At 32.5% G+C, this 15,204-nt stretch overlaps 1 protein-coding gene across 1 annotated transcript; it reads left to right on the top strand.

The window, feature by feature from the left end:
* Positions 1-7,295: 7,295 nt before the first annotated feature.
* Positions 7,296-13,364, top strand: LOC105112237 (transducin family protein / WD-40 repeat family protein). Its single transcript, XM_011007861.1, has 12 exons — positions 7,296-7,653; positions 7,946-9,039; positions 9,219-9,395; positions 9,551-9,664; positions 10,539-10,643; positions 10,920-11,054; positions 11,138-11,193; positions 11,291-11,393; positions 11,463-11,579; positions 12,186-12,312; positions 12,451-12,581; positions 12,695-13,364. Exons 1-12 carry the CDS (start codon positions 7,365-7,367, stop codon positions 13,151-13,153), a joined length of 2,907 nt encoding a protein of 968 aa, XP_011006163.1. The 5' UTR covers positions 7,296-7,364; the 3' UTR covers positions 13,154-13,364.
* The last annotated feature ends 1,840 nt before the right edge of the window (positions 13,365-15,204 follow it).

The following is a 15,204-nucleotide window of genomic DNA, read 5'->3' as shown; positions in this document are numbered from 1 at the left end:
AAATCAAAGGACTAATTCCTTTTATATCAGCTATGGTCCATCCTAATGCATTTTTGTGCATTTTTAGAGTTTGTAATAACTTACCTTCTTGATGTGCATTAAGTTTGGAAGAGATTATTACCGGAAAAGTTTCATTTTCTCCCAAAAATGAGTATTTGAGATTGGATGACAACTACTTCAAATCAGGTTTTGGTGGTTGAACACTTGAAGGTATGGACTTAATTGATCGTGGTGGCAATTCCTCAATTTGTAATAAATGACTACGCAAGATGACACGACTGAAAGATTGATGTCTTCTCCCAAGTGCAGGAGTGTCGAAGTAATAAATAACCCGGCAAGACCGGGGTCGAACCACAGGGAGGTTAATTGTACAAATTATAAACGACAATAGTACAACAACAATAATAATAATAACAACAACAACAATAATAGTAATAACAATAATAACAACAATGACAATAATAATAATAATAATAATAATAATAACAAAGAAAAAGAAGAAGAAGAAGAAAAAGATGATAACTTTCAGATGGAATATTAACGTAAAGATTTAACAACGATAACAATAAATGTCAAGGTTAGAGGATCCACTAATGGTATGTCAAACAAGTATAGTATAAACTCTTATTAGTCAATTGGAAACCACACACAAAGGAGGTTCCAATTAGATTATAGATTGTTAACATGATTACATTAGTCATCTTATTTGATTAATGGTAATACTTGTAAATCTCGTCAAGCATTCATGATTATAACTTATGTTAACAACAAATCAAGTTCCTTTCATAGCTTAGGTGTCGGTTATACCATACAGTATGGGCTATGAAAGTGTGCATAAACTTAATATTAATGTATTTGTTATCTTGTTCACTCTTTAATAGATTAGTCATTTAACAAGCAAAGTATTAAAGAGTGAACAAGATAACAAATAGAAAACATGTTACTATCAAACATTAAAGTCCATATTGAGTTTACACTATACTTATTCTTACACCATTAGTGTAGCCTTTTCACCTTGACATAATAAACTTAGCTAGACATAATGAAAGAAAGAAAAATAAATAAACAAAATAAAAACATAAATAAGATAAAAGTTAACTAAGAAAATGAAAGGCATAAACTTGATATTAATAAAAGCAAAGCATAAACATTATAAAAAATACAGCTCATTTGGACTTTTAGAACTCCAGATATGGGCCAAACACTGAACAGTGCTCGGGCTGGAAGACAAATTCGGACTTCTTTGTTGTTGCTACAATTTGGACTTGAAAATGACCTTTTTAGATCTTGGGCTCCATATTAAAGTTGTAGGCCTATGATCTTGATCTGGAAACAAAGATGCCTAAATGCATGGCAAATGTCTCGTTTTATAGGCCAAAATTGGAAACTATTGATTTGATGACTAATTAATGAGTGGGTGACCAACTCTTGACTTGGTGACAATCCTTATCTTCTCTTGTCTGCCCAAAACGTCATTGATAACGTTAAAATTGGAGTCACTTAAAAACATGAAAGTTGTGGGAAATTGTCTCAGCTTTCTTGTGTATTAGCTCATTTCAACTTCTAGAACTCCAGATATGGCCAAAATACTGAACAATGCTGGGGCTGGAGGACAGATTTGAGCTTCTTTGTTGTTGCAATAATTTGGACTTGAAAATGGCCTTTTTAGATCTTGGGCTCCATATGAAAGTTGTAGGCCTATGTCTTACCTTTCCATCCATATAAAGTACACCTAAATCTGAGATCTATAGCTCCAGATATGACCCAATCACCAAATAGTGTTCTGGTTTGGATTGCACCGACATCTCTTTTCTAAGTTTGGCCATCTCTTTATCCCTTCAATTTCAGTTCTTAAATTCCTCAATCAATCCTTTCATTTATGTGATAGGTCTACATTTAAAATGAACATTTACCATAAATTAAAGGTATCTTATATTATTAGATATATTATTATAAAACATGTTTTAGTTAAGGAGTTATTGATACTTCAAGTGCAAAATGATGATATAAAACCTTGATAAAAATACACTTTTAAGTATCAATCACTTCTCCCAAGTGCAGGAGTGTCGAAGTAATAAATAACCCGGCAAGACCGGGGTCGAACCACAGGGAGGTTAATTGTACAAATTATAAATAACAATAATACAATAATACAATAGCAATAACAATAACAACAACAACAATAATAATAGTACTAATAGTAGTAGTAGTAGTAGTAGTAGTAGTAGTAGTAGTAGTAGTAGTAATAAAGAAAAAGAAGAAGAAGAAGAAGAAGATGAGAACTTTGAGATGGAATATTAACGTAAAGATTTAACAACGATAACAATAAATGTCAAGATTAGAGGATCCACTAATGGTATGTCAAACAAGTATAGTATAAACTCTTATTACTCAATTGAAAACCACACACAAAGGAGGTTCCAATCAGATTATAGATTGTTAACATGATTACATTAGTCATCTTATTCAATTAATGCTAATACTTATTGTTAACATGATTCCAATCAGATTATATATTGTTAACATGATTACATTAGTCATCTTATTCAATTAATGCTAATACTTGTAAATCTCGTCAAGCATTCATGATTGTAACTTATGTTAACCACAAATCAAGTTCCTTTCATAGCTCAGGTGTCGGTTATACCATACAGTATGAGCTATGAAAGTAACCATACATTATGGGCTATGAAAGTGCCAAGCATTTGTTGTACCAAGTGTTATACTATTTGTTATCTTGTTCACTCTTTAATAGATTAGTCATTTAACAAGCAAAGTATTAAAGAGTGAACAAGATAACAAATAGAAAACATGTTAGTATCAAACATTAAAGTCCATATTGAGTTTACACTATACTTATTCTTACACCATTAGTGTAACCTTTTCACCTTGACATAATAAACTTAGCTAGACATAATGAAAGAAAGAAAAATAAATAAACAAAATAAGAACATAAATAAGATAAAAGTTAACTAAGGAAATGAAAGGCATAAACTTGATATTAATAAAAGCAAATCATAAACAATATAAAAAATACAAAGAGAGAAAGCAAGAGCATGATCTTGATCTGGAAACCAAGATGCCTAAATGCATGGCAAATACCTCCTTTTATGGGCCAAAATTGGGAACTATTGATTTGATGACTAATTGATGAGTGGGTGACCAACTCTTAACTTAGTGACAATCCTTATCTTCTCTTGTCTGCCCAAAATATCATTGATAACATCACAATTAAAGACATTTGACATGAAAGTTGTAGGAAATTGTCTCAGCTTTCTTGTGTAAAACATTCAGCTCATTTGGACTTTTAGAACTCCAGATATGGGCCAAACACTGAACAGTGCTCGGGCTGGAAGACAGATTCGGACTTCTTTGTTGTTGCTACAATTTGGACTTGAAAATGACCGTTTTAGATCTTGGGCTCCATATGAAAGTTGTAGGTCTATGTCTTACCTTTCCATCCATATACAATAGACCTAAATCTGAGATCTACAGCTCCAGATATGACCTAATTACCGAACAATGTTCCGTATGGACTGCACCGACACCTCTTTTCTAAGTTTGGCCATCTTTTTGTCCTTTTAATTCAGTTCTTAAATTCATCAATAAATCCTTTCATTTATGTGATAGGCCTACATTTAAAATGAACATTTACCATAAATTAAAGGTATCTTATATTATTATAAAACATGTTTTAGTTAAGGAGTTATTGATACTTCAAGTGCAAAATGATGATATAAAACCTTGATAAAAATACACTTTTAAGTACTAATCAGCGCCATTGCTAAGAAGGTAAATTCTTATACAAATTATAGTATTTATTTTATTTTCTGTTTTCACTCTTCATTTTATCTAACTTTTGCTTCTTCTTTTTTTGTTTCTTTTTCCTTTTCTTTTTTTCCCCTTCCTTTCTTCCTTTTATTCTCTTCCTACACATGCATGAGAGTTTGATCTTGCACATTTAGTGGTGGACTTTGTAGGGTATCCTCATTATTTTCAAAAAATATGATCAAAGAAGATAATCAGTTGCTTCATAATAAGAATAATGAGAATAACTAAGTTAGAACACTTAGAGACCACATGAATCCTACAAGAATAAGTGAGTCCTCATGCATATTTTTCCCTCCTAATGCATCTTATTTTAATTTTAAGCCAGATATTATTCAATTTTTACCTTCTTTTCAAGGCTTAGATTTAGAAAATCCATACTTACACCTAAGAGAATTTGAGGAGGTCTGCAACACTTATAATGACTCAAGTTAAAGCATTAACACTGACACGACTAAAAAATTAATGTCTTCTCCCAAGTGCAAGAGTGTCGAAGTAATAAATAGCCTGATAAGACCGGGGTCGAACTATAGAGAGGTTAATTGTATAAATTATAAATAACAGCAATACAACAACAATAAGCACAAGAATAATAATAATAATAATAATAATAATAATAATAATAATAACACCATCAGATTAAAGTTTTTTTCTTTTTCATTAAAAGATAAATCTAAAACATGACTATAAAATTTAAGATTAGGATTCATTTGTGCTTGGGATAAAATGCAACAATAGTTTTTAAAGAAGTTTTTCCCTTCTTACAGAACAAACTCTTTCAAAAGATAAATTACCACTTTCACTAAAAAATCAGGAGAAACATTTTACTAATATTGGGATAGGTATTGAGACTTGCTTAATACTTACCCTTATCACGGTTTTGAAACATGGTGATTAGTTTTATATTTTTATGAAGGGTTAACACCTAGAGATAGATGAATGGTGGAATTGATGTGCAATGTAACTTTTGAAAATAAACATCCTGATAAAGTATTGGAGTACTTGACAATATTTACAAATATTAGTATTATTCGAATAAGATAACTAATATGATTATGTTAACAATTTATAATCCGATTGGAACTTTCTTTGTGTGTGGTTTCCAGTTAAGTAATAAAAAGAATTTATACTATACTTGTTTGAAATACCATAGTGGGTCCTCTAACCTTGACATTTGTTTTTATTGTTTAATCTTCATATTGATCTTACATCTCAAAATTTTCTTTAACTTATTATTATTATTATTATTATTATAGTTAATCTCCCTGTGGTTCTACCCTAGTCTTACTAGGTTATATATTACTTCTACACTCTTACACTTGGAAGAAGATATCAATCTTTTGATAGTGTCACACATACACACATATATGTATGTGTAAGTGAGAGAGGGAGATAAAAATAGAGATGGCATTGTAGTTGGTTTATCCATTTTAGCAAGTAAGAGAAAACAATGACTATGCTTAATTCAGCCGACGAAGGTCAAGTTTGAATTTTAGTGTAAAATTTTTTGTTGTTTAATTTTATGCTATAAATCATAATTCCAAATCAAATGATTGAATTGAGTTGAAATTTTATTAAAAGATTTCAAAGGTATTTTTCTATGTTAGGGTAAATTTTTAGGTCAATTAGAGTTTAGGAAAACCTTGTGATATAAGTCAAAATACATTGTATGAATTTTGTTATTTACTTCATTTTGACTTATGGATTTTGTATTTAGCAAGGATCATTTTCCTACAAGGATATGACAGTTTTGTTTTGAAAATTTCATAGTTCTACAAGGATCTTTGGATTATAATATAATTCTTAAGTATTGTAATGATTCATTAATATTCTAGAATCCTTTTTTACATGGATTCTTTATCCTTTCTAACTATACAATGAAACAAGGGTTGGTAGTATTTAATGACAAATTCATTGGTTTATTTTAGGGAGTTTCCTAATCCAACAAGGAAGTTTAAAGGAATAAAACACGGGTTTTTGTAATACCTCACATCGATGCGTGAAGACTTGGGGGAGAGCCTTTTATAAGCATGCTCACTTTGATTAATATGACATGTTTTAGGGCCATACATGGCTATCAAGAACAAATTCGTAAGGCCCATGAGCCAAAGTGGACAATATCTTGCTAGTAGGGTAAGGTGTTACAGTTTCATGTTTTGAGAGAATTCTTTAAAATTGCAATAAATTATTTTAGACAAATACAAAAACTAAAAGGAAACCACTTCATCAATCAATTTCATAGCTTATTTTGGATATCTAAAGATGGCAAAGAAGATCCTATTATTTCTATGATGAAAATTTTGTTCATGATATTATTTAAATTGAAAAAATTATCTATCTTAGGTAATTTTGTTTAATTAAGTATAACAACTTTAATTTATGTGTTTATTTTTTTTTTATGTTTAACCTTAATTAATACTTGAGTTTTAGCTAAAATCCAAGGTTTGTTTTAGATAGGTATCAGGTTTATGATCAATTTTATAAGTAAATCAATTTAGCCCACAATGGTAGATCCATTAAAGTTATTTTATAAAAGTATATAAACTTTTTGTAAGCCTAAAATTTAACAGTCATTAAATGATATTATTTTGATTTTTCAATTTGTGTATGAGATTTCCTATATTTTTAGGTTTTTGAAAGAACTAAATTGATTTATTAAAGATTATTTGACTTCATAGTATTATTCAATTTAATTTTAATAATATTAGTGCTTTAACACATGTTTTCATTTTGTCACATATTTTCATTAGACTTTTTTCCACCTTTTAAGATTATATTTAATTCAAATAGTGTCGGTGGCAAGGATTAACTTCGTAGTCATGTAACCCACAATCAAGATTAAATCTAATCCTAGAAAGCTAAGCACAAAAAAAAATATTATTTTGGTTTTTCAATGTTTATTTTACATGATCTAAAGAAAGTGCTAAACAAAATATTAATTTATCATTTCTCTTACAAAAATGTATTCCTACATATCTTGCAAAAATACTAAAACACTATTTATTGCAATAATATTTTTTTCACTAGTTTTTTTTCACTAGTTTTTTTAATATCTATATTTTTTGGTTTGTCTTTTATGAGATTATTCTGGTCTCAAGATGCATGTTGTGGATTTGACAAGTGCATTCAAGTTAACTCGAGTTATTTTTTGTTTTTTAATCAATTTTTTTAATTTTATCATTTAATATTGAGTTAATTAAGAATTAGTTGAGTTATTTTTAAATTTATTAAATCCCGACTATATAATAACAAATTATTAAAATAATAGCATATCTAATATACTAAAATACATAATAATGAATTATTAAAATAGGTAAGTATCTCAAATTCAATAAACTTCTGAATTGACTAAAGTGCATATAAAACCAAACTATATTTGCTTCATCATTTTCCTTCCCGCCAAAATCAGAAACTCCCGCCAAAACCCCAAACCTAGATCCATACTCTCCATTCTAAATATTTTCTGTTTTCTTTAAACAGTAAAAAACCCTAAACACTGAAAGAATAAAGAAAAAATCTCATCCTGTTCCTTCACCATGAAAGTCCGTACACTGAAACTAAGAGAAGCCCATAAATCCATCAATGGCAACAACGACATCAACCCTTCCTTCTGTTCTGTCTTATGGGACCAACAGGCCCTTCATCTTGTCACAGCCTCCTCCTCTGACCCATCAATCTGCATCCATGACCCTCTCCTCCCTTCAAATCCTCCAAAGATTCTCCGTCACCACCGCGATGGCGTCACTGCCATAGCTCTTAGCCCTAATTCTACCTGCCTCGCCTCTGGATCTATTGACCACTCAGTCAAGCTCTTCAAGTTTCCAAGTATTGAACTTTTGTTTGTTTGTTTGTTTATTTATTTCAATGTGATCATAATATTACTTCCAAATTGTCAAATGGGCTCTCATGATTTCAATTACCCAGTTTTTTTGTTTAAATGTTGCTGCACTCTATCATATTCCAGCAAAAATTCTGCCTGGATTTTATTTTTGTACATGAAAGAAAATTATATTTCATAATGTTTATACAATGAATGGTATCTGGGCTAATCAGAGATGGTTTACCTGTCTTATTCAATGATTCCATTTTGATTAATTTATTCAATTTCTGTTTACAGGTGGTGAGTTTGAGACTAATGTTACTAGATTCACGCTGCCGATTCGTGCTCTTGCATTTAATAAATCAGGGAGCATGGTCGCAGCTGCTGGTGACGATGAAGGCATTAAACTTATTAATACAATCGATGGTTCTATTGCGAGGGTTCTGAAAGGACATAAAGGACCTGTCACTGGCTTAGCTTTTGACCCTATTAACGAGTACTTGGCAACAGTAGATTCTGTTGGAACTGTTTTATTTTGGGAACTGCAGTCTGGTGGGATCTTACATACCCTAAAAGGTGTTGCTCCTAACATTATTTCAGACACTTCTTTCGTGAATGTTGTTAGTTGGAGTCCTGACGGGGAGACCTTGGCTGTCCCTGGTTTGAGAAATGATGTTGTGATGTATGATAGAGACACGGCAGAGAAGCTGTTTTCACTGAGAGGTGATCATGTACAGCCTGTATGTTATTTGTCTTGGTCACCTAATGGCAAATACATGGCCACTTCTGGTTTGGATAGACAGATTCTGATATGGGATGTCGATAAGAAGCAGGACATTGACAGGCAGAAGTTTGAGGATAGAATAAGTGGTATGGCTTGGAAGCCAATTGGTAATGCATTGGCTGTTATTGATGTTATGGGAAAGTATGGTCTGTGGGAATCGGTTGTTCCTTCGTCAATGAAATCTCCTACAGAAGATATTCCAAGTTTGAAGAACAGTAATGGAGTTCTTTTGTTTGACGAGGATCCAGAGCCGAGTACATCTGGTGGTTTAAGTGAATTTGGTGAAGATAGTCTTGGTGAATCAGAACAATGTAGCAGGAAGAGATTACGTAAACAGTCTGAATTTGAAGATCCAGACGAGGACATTGGTGATGAGTTGAGCTTGCTTCCAAAGACTGAACCCAGAAGAAAGGTGCATCGTGCCAGCAAGGATAACTTAGATAAGGGAAATGGACTCAGAAGTACAGTGACATCTACTAGGTTGAAAATGCAGGAGGCATTTCAGCCAGGCGCTACTCCTCCACAGCATGGAAAGAGGCGCTTCCTGTGCTACAACATGCTTGGAACTATAACTACAGTGGAGAATGACGGACACTCCCACATAGAGGTAGAGTATCCTATTTCTCAATTTATATCTCAGGTTCTTTTTGTCTTTGCTTTTTTTTTTTTTGTTGTACCGGGGAGGGATAACTCAAATATTGCGTTGCAATATATACCTGGATTCATGTTAAATCACCCTAGAGCTGCAAGTCAATTTGTCTTTCATGAATTATACCTTGGAAGCAGATCGACTTTCATGATACTGGCAGAGGTTCACGACTTCCGTCAATGACCGACTATTTTGGTTTCACAATGGCCTCATTAAATGAGAATGGAAGTGTTTTTGCCAATCCCTGCAAAGGTGAAAAGAATATGAGTACTCTCATGTATCGCCCGTTCAGCAGCTGGGCAAACAACAGTGAGGTGAGAAATTTTCCTTTCCCAAATTATATTCTCCTACTTTATTTTCTTTTGGTAATTTGTAAATGCATATACCTATTTCCACACATGCTTCCCTGCTTGTTTGTGAAGACTGAATTCTCACATTATGCTGACATTTGATAAATACTCAAATTCAGTGGTCTATGCGATTTGAAGGGGAAGAAGTGAAAGTTGTGGCACTTGGCACTGCTTGGGTTGCTGCAATTACTAGTCTTAATTTTCTGCGCATCTACACTGATGGTGGTTTGCAGGTTCGTCACATAAACTTTACAAAGTCTATATGATGATGCGATTGAGGTCTTACAAAGTCCCTACTTCTTTTCATTATATTAAAAACTAATATTATTGACCTATTCCAATATTACACAATTTATCGGGTCATGTTAGTAGTTCTTAAATCTTCCTGCAACTCTTGTTCTCACATCTTTTTTCCTCTTAATAGGGTCTGAAATTCTTGCAAATGTAGTCCTTGCATTACGCAGGCTTCTCAAATTGGCCATGTAACTTATCATTTTAAATGACGGATTTCTTACACCTGTAATGAATGCATGCCTAAAAATGACATCATTTAGAAGGTGGTTTAATTTTTGGCAACGGTTTTGAAGGAAATTCCCCACTGATAAAAGGAAGCATAAAATTTTAGTAGTTGTAGGCTTGTAATGTTTATGGTGCATGTATTCTATCAAATCCTGTATGGATTAGTAGAAATTTGGGTTATTGTTATTTCTGCTGGTATTTTCATGTGTTCATCAAAATTGAGTAGTTCTTTAGATTTTACAGGCTCTCTGTTTACTCGTGGATTGATCAGGGTGGCTAGTCTGTGCAAACATTTATTTCAGATCTCCAATATGCAATGCAGTCATATTTGATAATGAGCCAATTACTTTTTTTTTCTAGCTGTGATGTCTTGTCTCGTTTATGTGAATTAAACAGGAGGCCTTCCGTCCTCCATTTTTGCTTTGATACTAACTGTGAAGAAACAGATTACATTGAAATATCCAATTTTTTTAACCAGCTTTAGTTTTGTTTTCACTAGCATTTAATAGGATTGCTCTTAGTTTTGTAATCTTTTGTTAATTGTTCTGTGTCTGCTGTATATGTTTTGTCACATGTATTTCATCACAGAGGCATATTCTCTCCCTTGATGGACCAGTGGTGACTGCGTCAGGCTTAAAAAATCAACTTGCTGTTGTCACTCATGTTTCTGACTGTCTTCCTTCAAATGACCAGGTTTAACTTTCAATTATTCATATTCCTGCATTTAGAGTTCTGCTAAAATTTACCAATTATTCAAGGTTCAACTGTACTGAGACTTGGCGTTTATTAAGTAGCAAGAACAATGAGATCTATTAATACCCAAGAAACACGATTGCTGATATTACCGACAATTTACTAAACTTGCTAACCATGTTGAAAGTTGTTTTCCGAGGAAGATAATCTCTTTATGTTAGATATTTCTTAAAACTTGAATGCTAAGGATCTGAAGTTCATATTCTGAATGTGCAGATGCTAGAGTTCAGAGTATTTGACATATCTAATGGGACCCAGCCACTCACAGGGCGTCTTCCCTTAACTCCAGGTTCTCATCTAACATGGTTTGGGTTTAGTGAAGAAGGCCAATTAAGTTCATATGACTCAAAGGTATTTTTATCTATGTTTAATCACTGCTATGATTAAGCATGTCTCCTTGATATTGTTACCAAATTTTTGAGCAAATTTTGTAGGGTGTTTTGCGGGTATTTACAAGCCAATATGGTGGTAGTTGGCTCCCAATCTTCAGGTTCACGATTCTTCTGTTTAAGAATACTATTAGTTGACGCTTTCCTATTCTTCCTTTATACTCCAGCGGTTGGATAATGTAAGTTTTAATCCTGCAGTGCCAGTAAAGAGAAGAAGTCTGATGAAAGCTACTGGGTGGTTGGAGTAAATGCTAGCAAGTTGTTTTGTATTGTTTACAAGAGTCCTGACATGTTCCCACAGGTAAGCTTGTCACCTCGACTTCTACCCTCTTTCCAATTATCTTATGACTGATTTTCCTCTCCTGTTTAGGTGATACCCAAACCAGTGCTCTCCCTTTTGAATCTCTCATTCCCTGTAGCATCCTCTGATCTTGGAGCAGATGCCCTGGAAAATGAGTTTATAATGAACAGCATGCACCTCTCACAGGTTCGGCCCCCCCGCGACCCCCCCCCAAAAAAAAAAAAAAGCCCCCTTTATACTCCTCTTTAAGCGTCACGTATGAATTGCTTTTTTAATCTTTTCTAGGTGTTACTTTCAGGGTTGTACATCTTTAAGAGTCAGTATAAAATCTTAGTTCCTTGCCCAACAACGTAACTTTTGGGTTGAAGTATTTTTTTTTTTTTTGATATGGTATTAAATCTTTATTGATCAAATATTAGAAGTTTAAATTTTACTAATCCTATTCTTTCAAATAAAAATTAAAAATAAAGTACAAAATAATAATAAATATGTGTATGTGTCATATAGTTAATATAAAGCTATTTTTTGGACCTCACTAACAACTCAAGGTTTTAGGTTAAAAATCTTCTTTGATTGTATTAAGGGGAGTGTACAAGATAGTTAATAAATTTTTTTTTTAGAACCTCACTATTAGTTTAAGCTTTTAGGTGTAGATGTTTCTATGATAGTATTAAGGGGAGTTTTCTTTTCTTAATTTGGACAAATTGGTTTTCCTTGCGTTCCTCAATCCTATCCTTTTTGAAGGTTATTTTGATTTCCCCTTTAAAGCAGTTGGATCTTATGCCTATGCAGATTCAGAAAAGGATGGAAGACATGGCAGTTGCCTGTTTGGATACCACTGCACTAGATGATGAAGCTTTCAATATGGAGGCAACTCAAGATAGATGCATCCTGAGACTAATTGCTTCTTGCTGTAATGGTGAGCTCATATAATCGACTAACCTCAGAAAGGATGCAAATTATTTCAACTCTTTAACTTTTCCTTGTAAAAATACGATGTTTTAATGAAATAAAATATATTCTCAGCTGTAATGCTTGCTTGTGCTGCTTATGTAAGGTGATAAGCTTGTGAGGGCTACGGAACTTATGAAGCTTTTATCTCTGGAAAAATCAATGAAGGGAGCAATAAAGCTTGTTACAGCGCTGAAGCTTCCAAATTTGGCCGAACGATTCAACAACATACTGGAGGTAAAACCTATTACCTGGGAAAGGTTTTGGAGTTTTTTCAGAGCCAATCAGATTGGGTGTTTTTCTGTTATCAAATTAGTAAACTGGAATTTTTTTTTTTAATCTCATCACAGGAAAGATTGGTCAATGAATCCAAGGGAACTTACAAAAGCCCCCTCCTGAACTCAAATAATCGTGCATCTCTCACAGCTGATGCTGCAATCAGCAAGACGATGGTGACTTCAACTGGAAAAAATGAAACACCCGAACCTAGCATTGCATTCTCATCACCGATACAGTCAGCCCCCCTATTTATTAAAAAGGCAAATAAGCAAGAGCATGAAAAAAGTTATCAGAACCAAACTGTAAATGCAAAGACCAGTATGGAGCCAAGCAATGCAGAGAAGGTGAAAAAAGCTGAAAATGTGATTGGAGTAGAAGTAAAGATGACAGGCGAAGTGTTAAAGGTACAATCACAACGCCCGTCTAATCCATTTTTAAAGTCATCAAACAATCAGGAAACTTCGAAGAAAGATCTGGATCAGCTAACATCCCTGCATCCCTCAAATCCTTTTAAAAAAACAACACATTGAAAACTCTCATGTTTGATACAACGTCAAGGTGAAATGGGATTACGTTTTCAGAGTGGCACAATGTCCCAGACAAGTATTAAAATGGCTGACATGAGAGAATCTTTTGTATATCACCCAGTCGCTAGAAACAGCTGTATGGAAATAGGTTCTAGTTCTGTATTTATGTATTTGATTACACCAAAAGAACTTCATGCCTGCTTTTAAGCTCTAACCCCATCCCTGCGTGTTTTTTTTTTTTCCATTATCATAATAACCATCATCAATTTGGCTTTCCTTTTTTATCCGAACACAAGTCCTCGTGGCCAAATTTGTCTCCAGATTTAGCTTGCCAGAAGCCAAGGATATTTCCACACTAGCTCATTTTGGCGTCCAATTGGTGGTTCGGTATCAGCCAAAGGAAATGTTGATGACTATTGCAAATTAGTTGAATCAGCCATTGCTCCATCCATTCAAATGAATGCTATGTCATTTGTGAAGTCATTATCTTCTATGGCTTCTCAGTTCTTCCTCGAGTGAAACTCATCTTTTCCTTTGCCTGCCTGATGACATGAGATGCGAATTGGATTGGATATCAAGATGATAACGCCTAAACCACTGCTTATGTTGTCTGCCACAACTAGCTCATTTTTTAAATGAAAAATGTTGCTTGAAAGTCAACGGATGTAAGGCAGTCAGGGTCAATCCTACCCTTTTTGAGAATGGGATCCCTCGCCCAAATCACCAATCACTGACAATGCTGCCTCTACTATATAAACTATATCCAATTCACTTCACATACATGTTTCAATTGTGAAAATAAAATAAAATTGTGTGCTTCTTTCATTCAGTAATGCATCTTCTAAAGCACGTCCCAGTTTTATTTCAAGGTTTCCTTTGTTTCCTGAAAAATGTATTTCCTTTTAAAAGTGAATTTTATAGAAAATGATTTTATATATATTTGATTGCACCATGAAAAATAAAAAGAATCATTTCTTTGATTTTATTGTAGAAAATAAATTAAAAAATAAATTTTTTAAGATTGGTATCATTATGTTTTTTTATTTTAAATTTTTTAAGAAAAAAAACATAAAACATGTTTAGTTGAATTCATATGTTTATTTTTTTTTCTTTTTTCCTTGAACCAAAATAGTTATTTAAACACCATAAAAAATAATTTTTTATTTGAAATTTTGGTTTTCTATGCAATATGACCATGATCATGCCAAAGCACCACTCCAAGCCTAATATCACCATAATACTTTTATGATTATTATCGATATCATTATCGTAATATTACAATTAGTGTCATAAAAATCATAATCATTTCTTTTATTATTATCTCATAACAACCATCTTCTATTTTAATATTATTGATATCATCTAGCTCCACCACCATCAATATTAATTTATAACCTTTGCAAATATATATTTAAATTCTTTATCATCACTGTTACCTTATGATCACCTTTATCATTTAATTTTCATTTACTAAAAGTATCATTATTTACCAATAAAATAACTATCATTTTTAATTTGGTATTACTATAATCATATTAACATTATTATGATTATATTAATCATTAATATACTACCACCATTGTCATATATGTATAGCGTTGCAACAATGTGTCCACTCTCATGAAATCTGGAAATCAAGATAATTGAGAAAGACAAGGATTTCTTGTTTTTTACCCGTGGAAAGAAAAAATAAGAATCTCCATATAATATTTTGTTCACTAGAAATCCTAACTGATTTTAAAGATTGAGCATGAGAACTGGTTGTCTAAAAAAAAGGTATTAACACTTTAAATACATCCTATCTAAGATAAGCTGCATTGTTTAATTGTCTGATGTATGCTATGGTATTGTCGTGTTTTTTTAATTGTTGTTATGTTTAAGGTTGAAGATAAGTCCTTTTTAGTAAAGAGATTCATATTTTATCGGGTAAAAACCTAACCATTCTAATGTCAATAAAAAAAGAATTATTCTTTTAATATTAGAAATACATCTTATGTATAAGTTCATGATCCTAGATATTAAGAGAAAACAAAATATTTTTTTGATATTTTTTT

The sequence above is a fragment of the Populus euphratica genome, unplaced genomic scaffold (assembly GCF_000495115.2).
Source record: "Populus euphratica unplaced genomic scaffold, PopEup_1.0 scaffold330.1, whole genome shotgun sequence".
Taxonomy (NCBI): domain Eukaryota; kingdom Viridiplantae; phylum Streptophyta; class Magnoliopsida; order Malpighiales; family Salicaceae; genus Populus; species Populus euphratica.
This window is presented reverse-complemented; position numbering and strand designations above follow the sequence as displayed.

Excerpts from the sequence above, each read along its gene's own strand:
- LOC105112237 (XM_011007861.1), top strand. The coding sequence starts at position 7,365 with ATGAAAGTCCGTACACTGAAACTAAGAGAAGCCCATAAATCCATCAAT. Across the intron at positions 11,394-11,462 it reads GTCCTGACATGTTCCCACAG|GTGATACCCAAACCAGTGCT; the intron begins GTAAGCTTGTCA and ends TCTCCTGTTTAG. Across the intron at positions 12,582-12,694 it reads GATTCAACAACATACTGGAG|GAAAGATTGGTCAATGAATC; the intron begins GTAAAACCTATT and ends ATCTCATCACAG.